Source organism: Podarcis bocagei, assembly GCF_964188305.1.
Source record: "Podarcis bocagei genome assembly, chromosome: 2".
In the NCBI taxonomy this organism is placed as follows: Eukaryota; Metazoa; Chordata; class Lepidosauria; order Squamata; family Lacertidae; genus Podarcis; species Podarcis bocagei.
In genome coordinates this window covers 81,621,284-81,646,010 of record NC_138126.1, presented here as the reverse complement: position 1 = coordinate 81,646,010, position 24,727 = coordinate 81,621,284, and the positions used below count along the sequence as shown (strand labels likewise).

Genomic DNA, 24,727 nt, shown 5'->3' with positions numbered 1-24,727 from the left:
ACCTTCAGGAAACAGTAACGCACAGAATTATAGTCTACTACTACTGGAAAACAAAACCTGTGTGCCAAACAGATGCCACCATGGCATTTAATAGGCATAACTGGGTGGGACTTATTTATATAATTAGTTGCAAAAAATCAGCTATCGTAAAGCATGTAGAGCAAAGTAAGCTGATAGAAGTCTGTGACACTTTCGGTTGCATGTCAGCTATCAGTGGAAGAAGCTGCCTACTCTACTCACTCTAATCTCAAATGGTCATCAGTCAGGGGGGTGAGATGAGAGTGCTGAGCTCCCTTTGCAACATCAGCATTTGCTGCTGCTTACTGGGATGGGGCAGGAGCCAGGTCAGGGTTGTAGGGGTTGTGGATTGGCTCTTAAGGTGTGCCCATGCAGCCCTGCCCTGCCCAGGAAACAGTAGTAATGCCCCAGTCAGGAGCTCGGCTCTATGGCATTGCCCTTCTAGTTCATTGTACTTGAAATAAGCTGCATGCTGCTTTCAGAAATTCAGTTAGTAGGTGGGATAGAAACAATCCACACATATAGATAAATTAAACATCATATGAACAGACATTTCCCCCTTGTTTATTTTTTTTTAAAGATATGAATATAAGAATTTGGAGTTTGGGTTTTCAAAAAATATCTCAGGCATGTGAGTAGCAAGCATTTGACCTGGCAAATGTACTGGGTTCCAGTTTTCCTGGGTGTGGGAAGGAGGGCTTGACTCAATAGGATTCAGAGAAAGCAGATAACCCTGAAATCTTTGAACCCCTACAGTGTTTTCCACTCTATGACGGTGCATCTTCCTCTCAGCATTTTAGATCCCCAAGTTTGACTGCTCATAATAAAACTGGATTTGTGCAATTTCACCCATATATACCCCTTGATAAATCTGAGCAGGTTAGTTAAGCAAGGGATGTGGGGATCTTGAGATGAGATTGAAAAGGTGGCTGGTCACGTACATTGCAAATTTCAGCTGCTGCTCCCCTCTCCCAAGTGACATTTACAAGGTGTGAAACAAGAAGCTATATTATTATAGCGAGCAGGAGGGGCGAGGTTCCTGCCCAGTGAGAGACTTGTGCCCAGGACCTTCCCAGAGAAGCTAATTTCTCTTGAAGAAGGAACAAGATTCCACATGAGGCAGAGCATAAATAGATGACAGATCTTGGCCAGAGCAGGGCAAGATACTGGCCAGTGAGAGAGTTGTGTCCAGAACCTTCCCAGAGAAGCTTGTTACTCTTTAATGAGGAACGGGGTTTTGCATGGAAAATATAATGACATGCGGAGCAAAAATAGTGGAGAGCTCTTGACATGCGATGTGGCATGTCCCTCTCCTCTGCATAAATATCATTTGCGTATCATGCAAAAATGCAGATGCACCATGAAAACAAGCAACTGGAATGCTTAAGCCTTTTCTGAACCTTGATAGCTATGAACAGGCATGTGCATTTACAAAGGACAGCTTCTCTTTTACAGTCACCAAATAATATACTGTTGCCAAATCCAACCTAGGATGCAGGAAACTTGAAGCACACAAAGCACATGAATCTAACATTTGCCAGCTGGAACCCGTTTGCCCACATTTGAATGGCTGAGTCCTTTCCTTTACCCATCATCCTGAATGTTAGCAACTCATTGATTTGAATGGATTTGGGTAACCAGATATATTGGGATGATTAAAGCATTCACTATAGATTTTTTTAAAAAAAATCAACTCTGGAGTTATTGGAAGCATTTTATTGGAGACCCCACCTGCAAGTGATCTAGCTCAGTGTTTCTGAAACTTGGGTCTCCAGCTGTTTTTGGACTACAGTTCCCATCATCCCTGACCACTGGTCTTGCTAGCTAGGGATGATGGGAGTTGTTGTCCAAAAACAGCTGGAGACCCAAGTTTCGGAAACACTAATCTAGCTGGAGCTTTCACTGCTCAACAGTGCAATCCTACATATGTCTACTCGGAGGTTGTGGTGCTTACTTCCAGGTGAGTGCATATAGGCTTGCAGACTGAAATGGGTACCCTTGCAGGATCCATCCAAGATCAAGTCCAGAGGAACTGCTGTTTGGAAAATGGCATCTGCATGGGTGGATGTGGACTCCTGCTGGGAAAACATTTTAGCCCTAAATCTAACTGTTTGAAGCACTTAAAAAAAGAAAAAAGAACAGTGTCATGCTAATGGAATAGAGACATTTGGAAGAAAGGGACACATAAGATTACAGTGACCTGGGATTGGGTGGGGAATATTTTATATTGTGTCATGGGATAAAAACACTCAGCTAACAAAGCTCATATTCCCCCGTCCTGCCACTTCTTGAAAGCAATGAAACCAGATACATTTGCCCTCTCTTCATCCAGTCAGCTTGCTCTCCACAGAGCCACAGTTGGTGATTTTATACAATTTGCATCCCACAAATCTTCTTTTCTTGCCGATGAAAGGATACATAAGTTAAACATTGCTGAGCTGAACAACCATTCCACCACAAAAAGGTTCTAAAGTCTCGCTCATGCTAATCTCTATTAGTATATTATTGCTTCCTTCCCTTTTACAAACAGTTCCCCAGGATCTGGACTGCAGGAAAATTGTGGGAGGAAAGCATCATTCTTTAGTAACACCCTTGTTACAATGTCATATTTGAATGTTACATCAGTGGTCCCAAAAGAAAGCCAGTTTTTGTTGTCTCCCTTGCTCCCCTTCCCCATTCCCCCTGGGTGAGAGATGGAACCATGGCTATGAGGGAAAGATAGGAGTTTGTGCATCCTAGGTGAAAGATAGGGGTGGTTTGTTTGATCCCCCCTTCCTGTTTGCCACAGGGTTAATAATAATAATAATAATAATAATAATAATAATAATAATAATAATAATTAATTTATACCCCACCCATGTGGTTGGGTTTCCCCAGCCGATCAACAGAATTAAAAGCACAATAAAACATCAAACATTAAAAACCTCCCTAAACAGGGCTGCCTTCAGATGTCTTCTAAAAGTTAAATAGTTGTTTATTTCCTTGACATCTGATGGGAGGGCATTCCACAGGGTGGGCACCACTACTGAGAAGGCCCTCTGCCTGGTTCCCTGCAACCTCACTTCTCGCAGGAAGGGAACCACCAGAAGACCCTCAGAGCTGGATGTCAGTGTCCAGGCTGAATGATGGGGGTGGGGATACTCCTTCTGGTATACTAGGCCGAGTTCAAAACACATATCAAGTGTGATTGATTGGCATTTTGTGATTTTGGTATTTTTTTGTTGTTTTGATCCATTTGTATATTTCTTTTGTATTAATATGATGGGGGGGGGGGCTTTGACCAGGAAGTGGAATATAAACAAACCATAATGTAACATCACACATTTGTACTAAACCCCTAATCCCTTAAAGGCCGGATCTTCCTTATCATTTGCAGGTTCCCATATGCAAAGGAAGACAGGAACAAAGCTCTGCGAGGTGGGGGGCATGTCTTGAGGGGTAGCCTTCATCCACAAGGGTAGGTTTCTGGAGAGGCCAGCTTAATGAACCCTTCACACCTCTCTTCAATGGATTCAAACTCAGAAACATCACTGTTTAGCCTGAACGAGTACAGTGAGATGCAGTCTCTCACATCTACTGTCACTGTTGCTTGTGTTTGCAAACGTTATGAAGAACTGTTTGCAGACCTGAAAACTCTCTCCAGCATATCTGCAAACAGGATGTGCGTAGAACGTACACATATAAATCCTTCTTGTAACTTGCTTGGGGCTATCAATAGGGATCTAGTGCCACATAAAAGGCCATTTGAAGGACAATTGGGGAAAAGGAAATCACTGACTCTGAATTAATCAAGACTTGCCTTCTCACAATAGATTCAAAAGAAGTAATTTCCTATGAGTATGTTGGAAAGGGAATCTCAAAAGGCTCCAAGGAGAACAAAGGGAGATTTCCTATGCTAGAACCGACGCTTCCAGGGAAACTGGCGCTCTAGAAAAGTCGAGCCAGTCATTTGCAGGGCAGAGGAGCAAAACACAAATTCAGTGGCTGCAATCCTGCAGGCATGTACATGTGCTTAAGTTCCTTGACTTGCATGAAGTACACTGGAGTGTTTGCAGGATCACACCCTACAGATGCATCAGGAAGCAGAGCTATGCCAAACATTTTGGGGAAAAATGGGTGGGGAGTGAAATGAACCTTTCTTGAGAAATCCCTGAGAGGGGGGTGAGATTCCTTCTCAAATTTTGTTAGAGGATTGCCACTGACTTTATGAGGTGACCAAGAGATTTCATTTTCCCCCTGGTTTTCTTAAGTTTATGAAAAGCCCTGCACTGCTCCAAGTGGCTCAACTCTGCTTCCACATGCAAGGATACTGAGCACACTCACTTACAGAAAGCTAAGGTTGCCACCCTAAACACAATAGGGAGCAGGACCCATTGGACGCAGTGGGACAGACTGCTCAGTAGATGTAAGATGGATTACATTGTTCAGAACCCAGCTACCCTATGCAACCTTAGATGTAAAGTCCCACTGAACAAAGTGTAACTTATTTAAAAGTGAACATGCATAAATTGGGCTATAGCAGACGTCCAGAACTTCCCAGAAGCAAGGGGTGGCTGTTTCTAGCCTAAATAGAGTTTCTTCATAAGATGGAAATAAATGCTCAGTAGAGTCATAAGCAATAATTTGAAAACTGAACATATTACAGAGCTCGTTTTGCACAAGACCAGCAGACAAGATCAACAACATGGGTTGAGCGGATAATCCTGGTGAGATACAGAGTGGCACCACCTAAACAAGACTAGACTTCACCAACCTGGTGTCCCCCAAATGTTTTCATCTAAAACTCACACACCTGCTGATTGGAATTGTCGTCCAAAACACCTGGAGGATTATGGGTTGGCAAAGGCTGACCTAGACTCCCGTATCTGTGATGACATATTAGTACACTGTCCCCAATCTCAAACCACAATAGTAATGCATGAACTATTGTGTTGTGCTATGGCTAACAAAGATGGCCTCCTTTGGTTCTTTAAAAAGAAAAGCGTCCTTTCATAATTCCATTTGTTATTGTTAAGAGACGATGTGTGCATTAAGTTCAGAGTTCATTTTAATCTTAGGGGAACCTTACTGTAGGTTTAGTTTAAAGGAGTTGGATTGTTGTTGATGATGTTGTTACAACCTCTTATTCTTTTGTATCTTTTGTATTTAAAGACTTATGTGGGACTTGAGGGAAGAACCAGCTGACAGGATGGGGAGCTTAACTTCTTACCATATCTGCCCATTTGCCCCTGCAAATGCCAAAATAAGTAGTGGAAATGTGGGTCCCCAGAAGAAAGTTGGACATTTGGCGGTCAAAATAACCAAACAAATCAGTGGGCATAAGAGGGTGGGGGTTAAATACCCTTAATCCCATTATATTTGCAAATGCAGGGTGAGGGCCACATGTTTGCCAAAATAATGTCTCAGAACTCTACCCTCATAGCTGCAGAATGCCGGGAATCCAGCCTCAGGGACCTGTTGTCAACATAATTATGAAGCATTTTGTACACTAGGAATTATACATAAATGATTTTTAACTGAGGATGAAATACGACTCCCCAGTCTCCAGTGACTGTTAAAGCCAACTGGTAGCTATTATTAAGCACTTATTTATTTGGCTTTGCAGCAGTCTGTTCCACCTAAACATTCCTTCTCTTACACACCCATGCACTGATTATGGGTGAGAAACAAACAAACAACCACAATCTTTCTTACAATCACACCTCCTCCAGTTAAATTTTCTGTGGCATGTACAAAGACCAGCCTCTCCTGCTCACACTGTGCGTTGTAGTGTGAATAGCAGTACTTTAGGTGGAATTGTTGCTCTTGGCTAATATTACATCTGACAACAACAACAACCACAGAGGTCCCGGGGAGCCTCAAATTTCTTTGCATGCTCAGTTTAGTTCTACTCTTCTCAAGGATTCAAAAGTCTGAGCTTTCAGCTTTGGTCTCTGCCGCTGTCGGCTGACTTGTGAAACAATTCTGCTTGCTGCTAAGATCACAGGGTTTCCCTTCTGTGTACGAATCTGCCTTCTCAACGCCCATGCTCTATGACCACTGCACCAACAAATTCAGAAAGCAAACCATGGCCTGTGACCTCCTGTTTCTAAATATGTTCTCCTTATCAGAGTCAAAAAAGAGCAACTGCTGTTGTGTGACTGCGCTGGAGTAGCTGCCCCCCTGACCTGCTCCTCTAATTTAATTTGCTTTTTCTACTTGCTGGCAAACAGCCTCTCTCCCTTCCCCTTTTTCCAAATCTTGGTTGACCAAAGAAAAAATTGGTGGTTGCAGTAGCTTTCTGAGATGAAGGAAAGTCCTAGGCTGGGAAGGATCTTTTGCCTGCCTCTGTATACCATCAAGTGTGAGATCCTACTGGCGGTGGGAGGAGGGAACACAGTTTGTTAAGCATTGATATTTGAATGCACTCAAACTCCAGTTTAAGGCAGATTTATATTTCTCTTCCATTTGGGTGCAGAAAGAATCCCTATCATAATGTTTACATTTCAGCTGCAGCTAAATCTGTCATTAGGGTCAACAAGTAAGATCAGAAACATTTTTCCCCCCAGACGTCAAGCAAATGATTGACTCCTGCAAATTGATGGCAGGAAAGATGCTTGCTGTCTTATGAGTAAGACTGCATTTTGAAGGGCTTTGAAGATGCTGTTACTAGGGATATCCGAGGAATCCAATCTTTGAAAACTCTGATGTGGACTGGCCTGATCCACACCTTGTAGCCTACTATGAAGATCATTCTGCTTCCACTTTCACGCTTACTGAATATTCTGACACAGCCGTTTGCTCAAAAAATTCTCTGAAATATATGTTTAAGTCCTTTTGTCAATCTGTTTAGAAATACATAAATGTCCTTTTTTGCAGATTAAAAAAAAAAGATTCATAGTTTTATGTGTAACTAGGACAAGAAGAAAAATGATGTGAGCAATGGCATAGATGGAGCGCAGCCAGGATATAGCAGGAAATACTCCTGAATGCACTCACCCTTCTCCACTAATTTGTGTCTTGAGGTCCTGGCTACACCACCTCTTCAATATCAAAATGCCAAACCATCTTACTATTCAGTAAGGGAAACTTATTTTCGTCCTTGACCCTCATGTGATCATCTTCCCAAATCCAAATACAGCCAAACCTCAGTTGTCGAATGTAATCCATTCCAGAAGTCTGTTCAGCATCCAAAATGTTCTACAACTGAGGTGCAGCTTCCAAGAGCGTCTTGCACTCCAGCGGAAGCTGCGTCGGATGTTCGGCTTCCGAAAAATGTTTTTAAAATGGAGCATTTGCTTCCAGGTTTTTGGCGTTCGGGAACCAAAACGTTCCAAAACCTATCCGTTCGGGAACTGAGGTTTGAGTGTACCTGCCTCTCTGGAACCCCTATATTCCAACGTAGCTCAATGCTGCCATTTTGTCTTGAGGGTGTTTGGGATTTTGGATCCTGAACATCAAGTATGAATAAGCGAATATCTGAGCTTCATCTCTGAATAAACATTTGGAGTTAAGCTCTTTTTTTATAATGCTGCATCCAGTTAGAACTAGCCAGCTCTGTTGACTGACACACATAGCATGATTAAGAAGGTGGAACTACTTTCTAAATAAATTTCTCAATGCTTCCATAAATCATGGCATTAGAAATGGAGCATAGCACTCAAATGGAGAAAATAACAATCGGTCTCCATAAAGGGGTTGGCTTAAACAGGTCTCAGATTCCTAAAAATATGTGAGAGTTGGTCCTCCTGGAAACATCTGACCAGAAGTCCAGAACCGCTCTTCTGCAAAGAACTCTGAAACCCAAGACTGCTCAAGTAGCTCACAAGTAGCTAGTTCAGTTAAATGGACTGGACTGGTTTTATTTGCAAGCCAAACCACCCCCGCCCCCCATGAGTGTGTGTGGTTGTTGACTTCCCTTTTCTTTCCCTTCTCTAATAAAATTCTTTATATCTTGACATTTGGCTTCCTTGGTTTTAACAGGCAATTTTCTGAAATTTCTCACTAGAATCTTCCCCATGTGGTTAAGGCTGCATGATTAACCTACGACCCTTCCGTTCTAAGATTATTTCACAAGGTTTTGTTAAGATCTGCATCCACTGGGCTTTGGGAATAAGAAACCAAAACGGTTCTTATCATTTCCAGAACTTGGGCTGGCCATCGGGCTCCTCCTAACTCTTGGAAGTCACAGGTCACAGACCCCCTCGCTACAGTCTCAGCGATACCCCCATTGTACCTACTTTGAACCCTGGGTGTTTTTGCCTGGCTGAAATGTGTCCTTAAACTGCAATAATTCCTCTGCCTTGCCTGGGTGGAGGAAACTAGCTTATTGGACAAAGGTGAAATTTACATCCAATGCTCTTCTATGACATCACTATGCCCACTATGTGGTCCCTGGAAGGTTGTCAAGAAGATAATGTGGATCCTAGGCTGAAATAATTTCTCCACCTTTGGATTGGCAGAAGTATTAAGAAAGTAGCTACAATAAAGATTTTTCAAATGCACTGTTGGTGTTTGTGGGAAGGAGAGGGTGTTGTTTAATCTTAAAAATAGTTTCAGCTCTGTCAATTGTGGGACAAATAGGGTTTCGATCTTCCGTGAGGGTTTTGCCAAGGCTGCATGAGAAGGTCATGCTCACAAGGAACTTGGCTACAGTATGCTAAGCTTGCCTCTCCATCCATTCTGCTGTCATCCCAGTAAGCCAAGTTACTGAGCTGACTTTTAAGTGGCAGGCAGCACCTGTTATATAACAAACTGAAAGCAGCCTGACATAACAGAGCCTGCTCAGAGTCTTAAATATAAACACAAGGCAAGTAATGACCTGAAATTCCTGGGTGGAGCATGTGTAACACCCAGATTTAGGCTTCTTTGGGCTATAATTGCACCACGTTATTTCTAGGTTGCTGGTTTTCTTGGCAGAGACATAGAATAATAGGGCTGAACCAATAGCAGAACTCCACCACCCCCATTTTTATTTTTTTTTACAGATTCAAAAATTGGCACATTGTTTTGGTGTGTTGTGGGGGTTCATTCTAAAAGGGGGTGGATATCCTTTGTCTGTTGTATGGTGTCATGTTTATTACATGATTCCCTTATTGGAATCACTTTCAGAAGGGAAATGAAAAATGATGTTGAAAGACAGAAATGGCACTGTACCTGACTGGGAAAGGGCAGAATACTTAGTGATTAAGGGTTCTAGTTGCTGTTGCTGTTTTAAAAAAGAAATATTTACCTTCCATAATAAAACTGAAATAGGCAAATATTCAACCAAGGACTATTTAATAATCACCAGTTTGATCCAGGTCATCTTTTAGTCTGTTGATATAAAACAAACGGAGCGTGGGATGCAGCTTGGCTCGCTGATGACACAATGGTTTCCAGTGAGAGATATAAGAAGGCGAAGCCTCAGAGCAGTGCTGGGATGAGAGGAAAACTTTAATGGAAAGTATGAAACACATGACGCGTTGCACACCTTCCCCAGGGGCAAAGGAATACTTGGAATACTTCAGCAGGGCATCATGATGCAACATTGCATCCATGGCAACTGGGTATTTGCTTGGAACATACCCATTCTAGCACCTTCTCATCCCTTGACTGCTCTACTCCACTATGAAGCCACCATTTCCCCAAACTGCAGTTCTCCCTCTCGAATCTTATATAGACATAAGACTCATAATTTTCTAATGCAGCTTTCCTGCTTTTGAAGAGTTGGTTTATCTTAGCTAAAACACTGCAAAACGTAATTATAGATAAAGGTTTAGGAGTTCGGAAAGTGGAAAAGCCAGTTTTGCATTGTCTTCCAGCTCAGCTTCCAGTGCAAGAAAAAACACACCACTGAGAGTTTTCAGTTTAAAAAAAGCGAGATCACGCTGTTCCATAAAATATTGCTGTTCCTTAGGGCATGCCACAATGGCCACATATGCATTTAAAGCAGTATCATACAACAGTCATGGCTTCTCCCAAATAATTCTGGGAACTGTGGCTTGTTAAGGGTGCTGAGAGTTGTTATTCACCTCACAAAACTACAATACCCAGAGTGTTCAAACAACCAATCCTTCTTCACAGGAAACTCTGGGAACTGTAGCTTTCTGAAGTGAATAGGGGTCCCTGAACAACTCTCAGCACCACTGCTTAAATGATGGTGGTGGTTGTGATTATTATGATTATTGTTTTAATTTATTATACACCCTTCTTCCTAAGGTTCCAAGGTGGGTTGAAACCATTTAAAATACATTAAAAACAATTTAAAACAACTTAGAATCACAAAGATAGGGTAGGTTCTAAAAATATACCTCTCAGGTGAGAAAGGGCAAAGTTTAAGGCATGGCAGTGAGTTAGCATTTGTGAATCAGCTTTTGCGAATGCATTAGAATTACGCAGGTTTAAACTATTTAAATTGAATTACTGAGGCAAATACGCAGCATACCGGCACATGGCAGAAATGAATGCCTAGGAATGTGCAAGGGATATTTTCCATTGTTACAACTTGCAGTAGCAGTGCTGAACAGCTTACTGATTCTTTGGGCATGTGCTGATCCACAGTGAATCAAACAGAGGATTTGGGGGAATAGTTAAGGTATCACAAGTAGTCTGTTCCACACCTCATTTCTATTGCTCATCATTTGTCATGTAAAACCCCTAGGGTTGGGCAGCTAGGGTGCAGCCCTTTGGGTTTTGTATGCTGAGTTTCTCATACATAGTCTAGCCAATGTTTTTTTTCCTATTTCCACTTTCGCTCACGTAACACTGCTTCCCTTGAGGCCAAGCTTTCACATAACAAAGAACATGCCATTGCTTCATTAAAAGAACTATCGGAAAGATGGGTGTGAAGGGAGAAGTCACATAAACACAGAAAGCTCTTGGCAATCAAGCAATAGAAGGGGCTAGAGAAAAGGCAAATGAGCAGCTGGTGGGGAAGAAAAGTTACAGCTTTTGAGATTGAGATTGTTTAAGTATTGACATAGCTTCTGGAATATTTCTGGATGACAGGACCAGTTCAAATGGTCTAGCACAAAATCACAGGCGACAATGAAGTCCACATGACAGCTGCAACCATGCCACACAAAACGGAATGTTTGCAGTGACTTTCATCAATTATCTCACAGTCAGTTTTCCTACATGATTACTTCTTGGTGCCTCAGGCAGCTACCTGACATTCAATCTGGAGGTGATAAATCCATCAGGGATTGGCTTTCCCATAATCTGAGAAGGCGAATTCACCAAGAAGTGTTTCCATTTGAAAGAAGATCGTTCTTCACCTGAAGTTGATGCCTGTGTGGAAGGTGTAGCGACTACATAATTTAAAATCAACTTCATAGATGTCTGGGTAGATGTAGGCAGCTGGAACAGGGTTCAATTCCTCACTCAGCCATGAAGCTCACTGGGTGGCCTTAGGCCAGCCACTGGCTCTTGGCCAAGCTTACCTTGTGATATCAAAGTGGAGTGTGAAAAAGCCATGTGGGAAATAGTAGCAATAATAATTATCTGTAAAACTTGGCACACTTAGGCATCTCCTCCCAAGGCAGATCTAAATTACTTAACTGGTGCACCACCCTCCCTCTGGCTCCTCCACCCATGCCACCAGCAACATGGCTCCTATTTATTCTTTATCAACAAGTGGTTTCCTCAGAAACATGTTGGCTGCATTGCTGTCTGTCAGTGAGGTGGTCATTTGCCCTTTTTTCATTATGAGAGTCAGAATAATTTTCTTTTCACCACTGAGCACTGACTGTAATACTGACAGACAGTGACATGTCTGCTCCACACCCATGGTGAGCATGGACTTGCAGAGAACAAGGAGAAGCCTGGGTGGAAGAAAGTGACTTGCTATTCGTCTTAAAGGGACAAAACCATGTACAACAACAACGAAAAGGACTGGATGCAGCTAGGGAACTGGGGAAACAATGGAACAGTTGTGTATTACTGCAGATAACTGACCCTGATAGAGGAACTGGCTTAAAAATTGCTTTCCAGAGACACAGAGTCTGCCTTTACACTCACCACCACTCCTTCAGAAAAAAAGCAGGGAGAGGAAGAAAAGGTTTAGAAAACAACCTTCTTTGTCGATTAAAATAGCAAAGCGCAACATGGCTCTGAAGTATGAAAAAGCAGCTCCATAAAGAATTGTGCAGACAGTCAAAGTGGGTAGAAATGTGGAATAGTATCATGCCTGTTGGTTCCACTTTGGCTTCCTTGGGCTAACTGGAACTTATTCATGGGGCTATGCAAGTATCAAACAATGTGCACAGGCTCTAAATGTACATTCTACACCCAGCTAACAGGAAGGATACAGATTGCGTATTCAGAGCCTTTGCACACTGGCATGTTTGCACATAGGTACATAGTCACTTTGTGACCAGTAGGGATGGGGGAGAAATTCTATTCAGATCCCATTTAAAGGCAAATTTACCCAATCTGCATTTTCTGAAACAATACATTAATTGAAACACAGACATCCATCAAAAATTGCACTTGGATGAATTTGCTTTGCAAACGTCTATATTAGGCGAAATTCATACTTAAATGCTAGTGAATTTTCAAGAGGAATGTGTGTGTGTGTGTGTGTGTGTGTGTGTGTGTGTGTGTGTGTGTGTCACAAACTAATGTAGAAATGTGGAGAAGTGAACTGAAGATTGGAGAAATGAAAATGGAGAGAAATGAAAACTGACAGATTTGCCCATCCCTCCTATTTGATTCACACCAAACTATTTGATTATTACAGTGTCCTAGGCAGAGATATATCACCATCTTTTCTTTATTTGTTGCAATCTGTACATGCCACCATTCTGTTTGATAGTTCCAAGACTTTGAGAAACTTGTGACTTAAGTAAATGACAGCACAATCCTATACATGTCTGCTCGGAAGTGAACACCCATTGAATGCACAGGGATTTATTCCTGGGTAAGTGGTATAGGAGGATGACAGCCTGCAGCTTTCACATGCAAGGAGTCGGGACTAGGAGAAGTGGGGAGAGGACAGAGAGCTGCATGCTGGGATACATAACTGTGCAATGTGAAGTAATGAAAGGTGTCTTCATATGTATTCATGAGCAACAGCCTATCTGTCACTGTGATGAAAAACAGACACCCAGGGACAGACAAGAAAAGCAAACAAACAAGCTTATAAAAGTAAAAAGACCGCTTTGGTTCATATACCAGAAGTCAAGAAATACAAGCTGCTAAACCTTGTAGTGTTAAACCTTTTGCACTCCAGCAAAATGGAGTTAAAATGACTGCCCCTTGTTGCCAGAGTTCGAAGTACCTTCAGATGGTTCAGTCAGCACAAGGAAGGAGGAGGGGAAGGACTCAAACTGAGTAACATATTTCTGGACATTCTGTTACTGGTAGCATCAGAACTTTGTTTTTATGCTAAGAAGGAGAAGAAGGCTATGGTGTATTTGACACAAACCCCAGACACAGGAGTGAAATGTGGTTTTCAAAAAGCCCTAAAATGGTTCATCAATTAGTTTACCCTAAAACAAGCAGTGACTTTGAATTATGCCAAGGCAAAATACATGTGACGTTGAGTCCTGCATATGTTTCACATTCGCACACACACACACACACACACACACACACACACACCAAAGCAGCCGCTGAAATTTGCAATGTAGATCCTAACAATACACTGGGAGAGGGGTGTTTAACTCTTCAGTGGCTATATCCCCCAGCCCAACCTTCCATTGCAGGTGGCAGCTTTCTGCAGCTGCTTTCCATCACAGGGAGCAAAATAAGGGGAAACATTCATTCCGTTGAGTGCAGCTCATAGCCTGAGCCTCAGTTTAAGCAAGCAAACTGGCAAGCTGCAGAGACAACAGAGAAATGATGCATATGCCCAAGGCACTTAGCAACAAACTGACAGAGGAGTCAACTCCTAGACCATACAGCACCGTAGTTCAGTCTGAGACAGTGAACGTTCAGTGGCTGTGGTATCACACTAAGGGAACTGTTAGTTTTGGTACGCTTCATGGACCAATGGGGATAGGGAGGTGGAGGTGACTCGGCTGGCAGCTATACCTGCTGGCAGCCTTGTGGGACTCCCTATCCATCCAGCACCATCTGCAGTGCCCACTGTTTATTCATGGGAACAAGCTGTCTCTGACACAGTTCCAGTTTATGCAGATCTTTAGGGGGAAGGTGGATGGGATCAGGGCTGGTCCAGGATGATTTTGCAGATCACTCCTTTTGGAGGATGGGGGTGGGTAGCTGTGGCAGCCATTCCAGCAAGTACAGTGGTACCTCGGGTTAAGAACTTAATTCGTTCTGGAGGTCCGTTTTTAACCTGAAACTGTTCTTAACCTGAGGTACCACTTTAGCTAATGGGGCCTTCCGCACGTCCGCACCACCGTTGCACAATTTCTGTTCTCATCCTGAAGCTAAGTTCTTAACCCTAGGTGCTATTTCTGGGTTAGTGGAGTCTGTAATCTGAAGCATCTGTAACCTGAAGCATCTGTAACCCGAGGTACCACTGTATGAGCACATCTGAAATGATGACAGTAGGTCAGTCATGCTCTAGGGCCATGACAATTTCTTAAGACTGGGGGTAAGAAAGAGGGTGTGGACGATGACCAGGTAGAATCAAGGGGATGCTATGGTCACAGCAAACACAACAGGCTTTTCTCCCCCACCCCAGCCACTCCTCCTACAGGATCATCTTCTGAGCAGAGAATTGGGCAGTCAGCAACAACCTGGATGCTAGTCACCTTGCCAACACTGGGTGGTTTGCTAAGAAGGTCATGCAGCAGAATGCCTCACCTGTTGTCATCATATGCTTACGTCTACACATGCCGGTATACCTGTGTTTGCGTGTGAAGTGGGGATATACACATGCCTTTAGCTCAGAATCACAGTGCCACAGGGAAACTTTCTTTTGCACCAGGGGAAATGAGTATTCAAATCACAAACCAAAACTTGGAATCAAAGAATGTTGGGTTTAGAAAATAAATAAATTAAAAAAGCCTCATGCCACTGCAAGTCCAAACGGAGCATTATAAACCTGTTTTAAAGGAAAAGAATCCCTCAGTCACCTTGTTGCATTCAAAAGGAAGCACAAGCAATCGCAGCCCATTGAAATGTTCCATACGCAGCTTCTGCAAAGAGGCAGGAAGAAAGAGTGCTTGTTTCGCAAGCAGCGGGCATTGTCAAGAGGGCAGGGAAGCAGTTCAGCACAGTCCTAGTGACAGCAGGTATCCCCACAGAAAGGCATGACCCGCAGAAGCAAAATGAAGGAAATAATGCCTTTGTAATAACTTGCAGACTGAAGCAAGTGAGGGGGGCGGGGGCGGCGGACCTGAATATCCAGGTAGATATAAGAACTGAGCAGTGAAGATGATAACCTGAAACCTAAAACAGCTATATTCCTAGAAAGCATTTAAATATAATTCCTTTTGAGTACAGGGAAAGCTCCCAACCTCAAACGAAGCAATAGACAGAGGGCTAGGACTGGCCAGCACTTAGGACACACAACCACACAGTGGTGTAGGCATAATTCAGGAGCCATTTACCTGGATGGGGTGGGGCTGGGTGGCGGTGAGGCTGGGTGGCGGTGAGGCTGCGGCTGGGTGGGCAAACTGGCAGCGCTGAGGATGCTGCTGGTATGCCCACGCAGACCCAACCTCAGAGCCAAATGACTCCCCCTTTACAGCCTCCAGATAAATGGCAGTGATGCTGCTATAGGAAAATTGGCTCCACTATCTGTTGATGCATAGAGGTCCAAGGAAAAAGTACAAAGACAATTTTACTATTCATTGAAAGATGGCCATAGCCTTCTGTGTGCATGAAGAACATCCAGGCTCATGGTTGGTCTATGAAACAGCTGCTGCTCACAACTGTATGAAGAACTAAATAGATTAAACCAGTGGTCTCCAATTGGGTCCCCTTTAAATGTTAGTGGACTACAATCCCATCATCCCTCAGCACTGGCCATGTTAGCTGGAGCTGGTGGGAGTTGGAGTCCAACAACATCTGGAGGCACCCTCTTGGCTTCCTCCTGGGCTAAATGTTTGCCTTGCAGCTAAACTGCACACAACAGTAGAGACATTCAGAACAACTGCATTACCTCAGATACTGTATATGTTGTGCGAGTTTCTATGGACTGTTTCAGCCAGTCGCTGGTTGCTCCTGGCAGGTCCTCCTGAAGAGCAGATTGTAGCTGCACAAAATATGTTCTACACTTGGGATCCCAGATGTCCTCTAAACAAACAGCGGCCCACTTTTCCAAGGAGCAGAGTTTGTACAGTTCACTGTTTATGTTCACAGGAAAATAAAAATTTCCTAGCCCAAAGCAAATAGCGAGGCAGAAATATTCATAAGAAAAATAAGAGGCAGTTGAAGCAGTGTGTGTGTGTGTGTGTGTGTGTGTGTGTGAGAGAGAGAGAGAGAGAGAGAGAGAGAGAGAGAGAGAGAGATCGATCTCCTAGAAACAGGATATGTACTTAGTTCCATGTAATGAGAAAACCACAGAGCGCTTCAGCAGCTGTAATTTTGAACGAAAACATTCACATCCAGTTACTGGAATACTCTCCTACAATACTAGCAAAGCATCTTTTTGCTGCTGCTTTGGAGATAAGTCAAGCACAATCAATTGTCCCAACAAGCACCTGAAAAACTTGGGTTTTAAAAAAATATCTGGGAGACCTCGTATGCTACCTTGGAGAAAAGGCTGAATATAAACATGATGGTATTTGAGGGGGAGCCTAATGCTGGCAGCAGTCTATATGGAGGTAGCCAGATGCTGAAGATCGAGAGCAAGCCACACCATACAGTGCTGGTTCGACAAGCTATAGCAAACAGTGCAACCAGCAGAAATGAGCCACTGCAACCTTCCAGGTTCAACATCACAAGATAATTTGATACAGACGTGGTTTCCTTTTTTTGTTGTATTCAAACAGGAAAACACATGTGCACAGACCTCTATGTAATAAAGTGTCATTCTGGAGATACCTGTTTCTCTGGAAAAGGTCTTCCCAATGGCCTTAGAATTTGTGTCCAGTGGAAAGTTCTCTCACTGCTAATGATGCCTCAACATCCTGGTTGCTTGTTTTCTATGCATTTATGATACTGTTGTCTTTATATCACCGAAACAAATTAACAGACAATATTGTGAATTGGCTAGTAGTGGGGTGGGAGATCAGTTCAATTTGGTCCACATTTCAATGTGAAGCTCCCTCATTTGAACTTCCCAAACTGATTTGTGAACAGAAACGCACCTATCCTTCAAATTTCGCACTTCTCTGAATTTTGCAATGCAATTCTCCAACTAAAACATGTGCAGAAGAATGACTACACTGGAGAAAGCATGCCTACAAATGCATATAGTAGTGGGGGGAAATGCATTCTGTTAAGGGAAATTGCTTGCATAAAACCATACTAGGCAAAATTGCACACAGAAAGGTGCATATTAAGAGAAACCAAATTGCTGGTGCATTTTCATGAGGATTTCTTAAAATCCCTCTTAAATTCCACATTGCAGAAATTAAGACTGGGAGAATGAGAAAATGAGAGAGATCAGAATCGACAGATCCATCCACCCTTGAGTTTAGATAAAGAAGAAACAAGGCAGCAAGGAAACCGCCCAAGCACCTCCTTTGCCTGAGGACATATTACTAATAAAATGGCACCCTTGTGAAACCTTTTGCTTTCCTGATTTCAAAACCTAGTTACTTCCTTCTGCCTTTTATTTCTCATGCCTCCCGCTTCCATAAACTGCATTTGCTAGTCACAGAAAACGGGTCCCCTATTCTGCTCTTCCACCTTTCTGGCTTTGCAAAGCTAGGGCAGAATACGAAGGCCAATAAAAGATCTCCATTTGCATGGCTTGCAGTTATTAACAACAGTGGAAACACCCCATTAAAAGCAGCAAAGGATTGGCTGTTCTAAGAGAAAATGGCCAGGAGACTCCAAGGGCGGGTGGGTGGAGGGAAACACCATTAATTTGCCATAATTAATAATGGTCTGTGCTCTCTTTCATTTCTGCATGGAGCAAACACAGCCAGGTCAAACTGGGACGTCCTAATAAGTAATGGGGATAATGCTTACTTGTAACTCTGTCGCATAGGTGCCCATGCACACAACACATTGGCAAAATAAGGCAGAACTGTTGCCAAGTTTGTCTCTGTGAGATCACTGTTATTATGACCAACAAGTGCCAGGCAAAAACGTTCTGTAAAATTCTCCAGGGGAAAAATGCAAACTTCAATGTTTATCACTTGAACGAGTGTGAAATGAAGCCTGAGGCTGACAAGCTCAAAAAGGCCTACCTGGAGGAGAGTCAATTATGAACAAGGCTGCTGTTTATGACCATTCCCGGAATGAAGTCAAGACAAGGTCCAGCTTGACTCTGCTCCCAGCCAGTGGTGGCTCTTGGAAGATTAACTTATCATTGAGGCATGTCACAGCCTTACAGAGTGTAAGGAAAGAAGGTATTGAAAAGATTCAGTGGCAGAAACAGCAAAGACTAATCAGTCTGGAATCTTAGAATGATCCAGAGTATGTGGCAGATAGCTGAAAAGATGGGCACATGACCAAAGTTTGAAAGAAACTTCCTAAGAGGAAGGCCCATCGTGGCAGACCTAAATAACTCCTGCCACCACCCAAATTTTATGATTACATGGCCAAGTAAGATCCTAACAAAGATGCAGTTAGCCTCCCCGAATATCTCCAACTCTTTGTCAGTAATTTCCTTCAGCATTTTGTTATTGACTTCAAGGTCCAACTCAAAACAGGCATATGATATGGCATTGTTAGAATTCTCTGGACCAGCCTATATTGTCCTATGGACTTTGTGTTCAACCATCTCTTAAGCACAGATTAATGAAACTTTTGTAGTCAAAACATCATGCCAAAATCACAATTGACCCCAGAGGATTCCATGAAGTTGGATAATAGCCATATGTACTACAGGTTTTTTTGGGACGCGGGTGGCGCTGTGGGTAAAACCTCAGTGCCTAGGACTTGCCAATCGTATGGTCGGCGGTTCGAATCCCCGTGGCGGGGTGAGCTCCCATCTTTCGGTCCCAGCGCCTGCCAACCTAGCAGTTCGAAAGCACCCCTAAGTGCAAGTAGATAAATAGGAACCGCTTTATAGCGGGAAGGTAAATGGCGTTTCTGTGTGCTGCGCTGGTGCAGGCTCGCCAGAGCAGCTTCATCACGCTGGCCGCGTGACCCAGAAGTGTCTTCGGACAGCGCTGGCTCCCGGCCTCTTAAGTGAGATGAGCGCACAACCCTAGAGTTGGACACGACTGGCCCCTACGGGCAGGGGTACCTTTACCTTTACTACAGGTTTAACCACACTGGAACTCTCAAGAGATGTCTATGGTAGTTACTGAGGAATAAGACCATTTAGAAATCAAGGAGTAAGTACATTGCTATCAAAATGGAGATGGAATTTATTTTTATATTGATGGACCATGCTACTTAATGATTTGTCTCATTCAGAAATAATATTGGAGGCAGGTATGATACAATTGCTTTGTTCATCTTGTCATTTTAACCCTTGCATCCTTGAGCCCAACGCTACCCCCTCCCTTCAGTAGGTAGGAACACTTATACTTTTCACTATAATAATGCCTTCTTAAAACAAAACTTAAAGACAGTTTAATAAGCTTTTGCTAACAGGGCAAATGCTTTTCATTGCAAACTGCTGAACATTATTCAGTCTGGTACAAATTCTACAGAAAAGACTTATAATACGTAAATGCTGGGAGACAGAGAATAAGGAGACTTCTCTTCCAGGAGTAATAATGTCATTAGCATTCAGCGTGAAGCAGCATTTCCTATGTAACACATTGTATATTTATTGGTTTTCAATAGGTATGTGGTGCCATCAGCTCTAGTCAATGTGCCAAGAGTCAGGGATGATGGGAGGTGTAGTTCAGCAACATCTGGAAGGCATCACATTGGCTACACCTGCAGTAAGTTCTCTGGATTAGTTTTAAAAACACTCTTTGTGTACACCTAGCACAAACATCCACCAGTCCACTGGTATCTGACTTAAGCATTCTGCACCACCTGGGGATTCAATTATCTTGCTCATGGAACCCCATGTAAAGAACATCACCGCAGTCTATCCACGAGATTACCAATCTGTGAATAATTATGGCAAGATCCCTGTTTTCTAGGAAGCGGGTGCAGTTGGTGAACCAGATGCAATGGCTAGCAAGTGCTCCTACCTAGAGCTGCCACCTGTACCTCTAGGAGCACATCTGAGTCCAGGAGGACACTAAGGATGACAGCTATGTATGTACGTATGTACCTAAGTATGTTGGCAGGAACGTGACACACGCACACACACACACCCGAGTGCAGGGGAAGAGTCAGACTCAGAAATTGAGCTATGTGAATGAGGGATTGATTCTGCAGATGAGAGCTGGCTGACAGTCGAGAAAGGGCAGTTTGACCCTCCCCTTCCCGGGGAAGACCCTGTTAGCTCTCAAGGAGAGGAAGAGTTGAAAGGCAGCCAGAGTGTTGCTAGGCAATGAGCAGATAAGCAGAGGTCTGAGTCTGTGTTGAGGGGGGGAGGAGGGGGAAGGTCAGCCTCTCAGTCCCTGATCCAGGCGTCTGGATGAAATCAGACAGCAACGGAAGGGCAAGAGGGGAAAGGCGGGAGTCTGGCGTCCTTCCTGCTGTGGGAGGGGAGAAACGTCAGACTGAGCAACAAGTGTAAATGTGAGCAGGTAAGATGCTGGGCTCTGGATGTGTCTTTTTGTAAATAAATGTACATAAAACTGCTGGAGAGTCATTACTTCTTACTGGGGCTTGCTTGCCTGCCAGAGATCATTGCATATGGTACGATAACCCTGGTCCCTTGAGAAAGAGCCTAATGGGCTACGCAGAAATCAAACACCAATTTTTACCTTCCCATCTCTAGGTGTCCTCTAGCAGCTCCACATACCTCAATTTCGGGTTTATGTGGGAGAGAGTAATACAAAGCCATCTGCATAGATTGCCAAGTTCAAATTCCAGAATCCACTTTGATAGTCATGGCTTCCTTCAAAGAATTCTGGAAACTGCAGTTTCTTTAGGGTGCTGGGAAGTGTAGCTCTGTGAGGGGTAAACTATAGTTCCCATGATTCTTTGGGAGAGAAAGAGTGCTTTAAATGTATGGTGTGGGTGTGATCTATGCAAGTCTTTTTGGTGTTCAGAAAAAAATGGAATTTAGAAATATGCCAAAAGATTCTATCATCTTGCTCCACACACCTCTCCTCTGCCAAATAACTTTTCCTAGAAGTACGTGCAGCTCAGATATTAAATAATGACTAGAAGGAATTACCAGGCTGGATTCTTGTTCCTCAGCAGTAGTCAAGTCCTTTCATTGTGGTCAATCACCAGTATCAAAACAAAAAACCACCAATTACAAAATTTAAAAGCTCAAGGCAAGGTAAAATAATATAAAATCATGTATACATGAAAGAGCAGTTTTATGTGGTCATTTATCTGTCAAAAAGGAAACCCTTCTGACCTAGGAGTGTCCATTGGTCAATATGTTCTACTAATCCTGGGTGCTAATCATTATATGTCGTATTTTAATAGCTGCTGCACAAAATTTGGCCTCCTTCCCCAGCAGTAGATCAGGTGGGCTTAGGGATTCCCCAAGAACACCAGCTGGTTGTATCCTGCTGCTGTGTGTGCAGATCCCTGCTCTAGAATTTTGCAGCAGTTTCATATGCCTCTGGTGGATGATCTCAGTGCAGAAAACGGTGCACAAATCACAAAAAAATCCCCTTGTTTGGATCAAGGCACATTCCCCGAGGATTCCAGAGGCAACACTAGGCTGTGATATCAAACTGGGGGATGTTTGCAAGGCTGGATGTTTATGAAGTTGACAGTGACAAAAGCCAGGATTTTCTCGTGGTGGGTGTATGTTGTCTTTTCTTCGTTATTGGCTCTCCAAGCCAAAGCAAACTTAGCTGTGCTGAGAAACTGTGTCACTTCCTGAGATACCCGCTACTGCTCTCAAGTTTGTGGCTGTCGAGCGTCAGCTTGTGAGCAAAGTTCCTGACCTTAATTATGCCGTTTTTTCTGTTGTTCAACCCAGCGGAATCACACACCCCTCCCCTGCCCTTCACGGCCGCAGCACGGTACTGTACAGTTTGTCATCACCTAGCGTTGCGAGTGAGATCTGACCACAGCTGCCACTTAGCACCTGCTAACACGTCAGCTTGCAGGCTCAAAAGGGAGAAGGGGCCCAAGAGGAACAGCTCACATGTTATTCTCCCGATGGCAATCTAAAATAAGTTAATTGTATTCGATGGCACAGAAGCACATTTATACGGGGCTTCCATTCTGAAAGTACAAACTGTTTGCAAACCATTGAAGTTCCGTCATATGCAGTCCTGTTGTGCATGACAAGACACTGAGATTTCTAGGCACAGATATACATTTTACCACTGCAAAGGCTTCCAACAAAGAGTTGACAGCAACATGCATTATGGCACAGTGATAGGGCAGATGTTTTGCTTGCAAAAGACCCCAGGTGCAATCCTTGGTATGTCCTGGGGAATAATTCCGTCTGAAATCCTGGGGAGCTGCTGCCAGTAAGTGAAGACAATATTGAGAAGATCTGGATAAGCTAATGAGCTGGCCCAAAATAAGGCAGCTTTCTATAAGACAATTGGGGGCCCTGATGTTGAAAACTCTAGTTCTGGATACGCAACTCTGTTATATCTGATCTAGATGTAACCCATGATCCCAGCATCATACGAATGAGTTCTAACTTTTCCCATGATGTGACGCTAAGGCTTAAGCTGCTAGTCCTCAACACTGGCTGCAGTCACCTGTCAGTCTTCTTTTAGCACCCAGTTGCATTTCTAGTACTAGAGACCTACTTCTGCTACTCTCAAAACCAAACCATAAAACCTAAAGCAGGGGTCGGCAACCTAAGGCCCATGGGCCACAAGCGGCCCACAGGGGTTGTTTTACTGGCCCATGAGCCGGCCCCGAACTGAGCCACCCGCTTGGCGAGTCCCCACACACTGTGCTAAACCGGCACAGCACAGCACGGGGACTCTCTTCTGTGGCGCCAGAAATCATGTCTGCGCAGATGCCGGAAATCGCAGGTGCACACACTCACACGTGCCCATGATACAGCCCACGGAGGGGGTTCCGTGGCAGTGAACTAGTCCAGGTAAGGAAAGCCTTGCCGACCCCTTACCTAATCGTTAAAGAAATTGGAGTTCTTGTTGAAACTGCACTGAAAAGGATATATCAAGAACTCTGGCCAAAAGTTTCAATGTAAGGAATAATTCCTACTCAAGAGTTGAAATGAAAAACGTGTGTATTCTGCTAAGAATAACAGTTCACACTTCGGATACTCCTTTTTGGCCCCATTTGATACTTTATTCTTTATTCCTTATTCTGATTTTATATAATGTGGACTCTTTTTGACTGCTATTGAGACTTGTATAAAACAATTGTTGTTCATGTACCTTTGTACTATATCATTGTATATTTGAAACTACATTATTTTTGTACTTAAACGTTGTATCCAAACTTATCATTACTTTAAAACTATCGTACTTACACGTTGTGTTTAAATTTACTACTAGCTTCAAACTGTTATTCTTAGCAGAATACACACGTTTTTCATTTCAACTCTTGAGTAGGAATTATTCCTTACATTGAAACTTTTGGCCAGAGTTCTTGATATATCCTTTTCAGACCCCTTACCTAAAGCAATGTTTCCTTATCCAGGATTCTTGACAGTGAGCAACCATGGGCATCCATTCCTTTATCTTCCCACCCAGAACCAACATATTGTTGAGCTCCGAGGCTTTTGCCCCAGTCATTTCCAGAAAAGGATGGAGAGAGCAGCTAATTCTGTCCTGTTTTGGGTCTCATCGTGGCACTCATCCCTTTGCCTGTTCCATCCTGCTGTGTACAAGTTCCATTCCCTTTTGTTCTGTTTATTATTTTATTTTACTTATTAATTGCATTTATGTCCTACGTGTTTCTCCAAGGAGTTCAAGGTGGCATACATGGCTGCCTCACCTCCATTCATGCCAGCAATAACCCTGTGAGGTAGATTAGGCTGAGAGATGGTGGCTGCCCCAAGGTCACCCAGTGAGACTCACAGCTGAGTGGGGATTTGAACCCTGATCTCCCAGGACCTATTCCAGCCACTACATGCATTTTGTGTGCACTTTTTAGATAAAATGAAGCTTTTAATGTAAAATGCACACTTTTCAATGCTTTTGTTCACCCATAAAAATGCATTTTGCATGTATCTTTTGCATAAAATGGTTTTGTGTGCGTGCACTTTTTGTGCACTGAAAATACATCACAAAATCCACAGAAGTGTGTGATCCAAAGGGGAACTCCGTTCTGATCCACATACAGGTTGGGGACACTTGAACAAGGTCAGTCCACTGTCAAAAGCTGACAAAGTCTCTTCCTCACACATCCTTACTCTGGGTGCATAGTGGTGGCACAAATTTTATGGCATGGAGAACAGAAATATGGGCATTGTGCAGCTGGGTGTCTGCAAGGTGAGAACAGCAATTCTTTATACAGGGAAGTGAAATGGGGAGCTGCTCCTCTTCCCACAGCAGCCACTCATTTTGAGAATCTGTTATAGGAACACAAGACTTTAAATCGGTCTGCCCCAGACAAATGGTTTCAGCATTTCAGCCTCATACTCTTTGAGAAGATCTCATAAGTCCTAGAAAAATAAATTACCAAGAAGTATTGTTTGCCTGCCCAGCTCAGTTATATAAAAAGCCCATCAAATAAATGG

General features: G+C 43.3%; 1 protein-coding gene across 2 annotated transcripts in view; it reads right to left on the bottom strand.

The window, feature by feature from the left end:
- Positions 1–24,727, bottom strand: part of ADRB2 (adrenoceptor beta 2) — a 62,603-nt gene that overhangs the window by 20,156 nt on the left and 17,720 nt on the right. Inside the window, exon 2 of one of the 2 annotated variants that reach the window (XM_081178602.1) lies at positions 2,320–2,412. The exons of the other annotated variant lie outside the window; for it this stretch is intronic. Coding sequence (XP_081034728.1) covers positions 2,351–2,412 — 62 coding nt within the window. The 3' untranslated portion in view covers positions 2,320–2,350. Of the gene's footprint in view, positions 1–2,319; positions 2,413–24,727 lie in introns of those variants that run through there. 2 annotated transcript variants of the gene reach the window in all.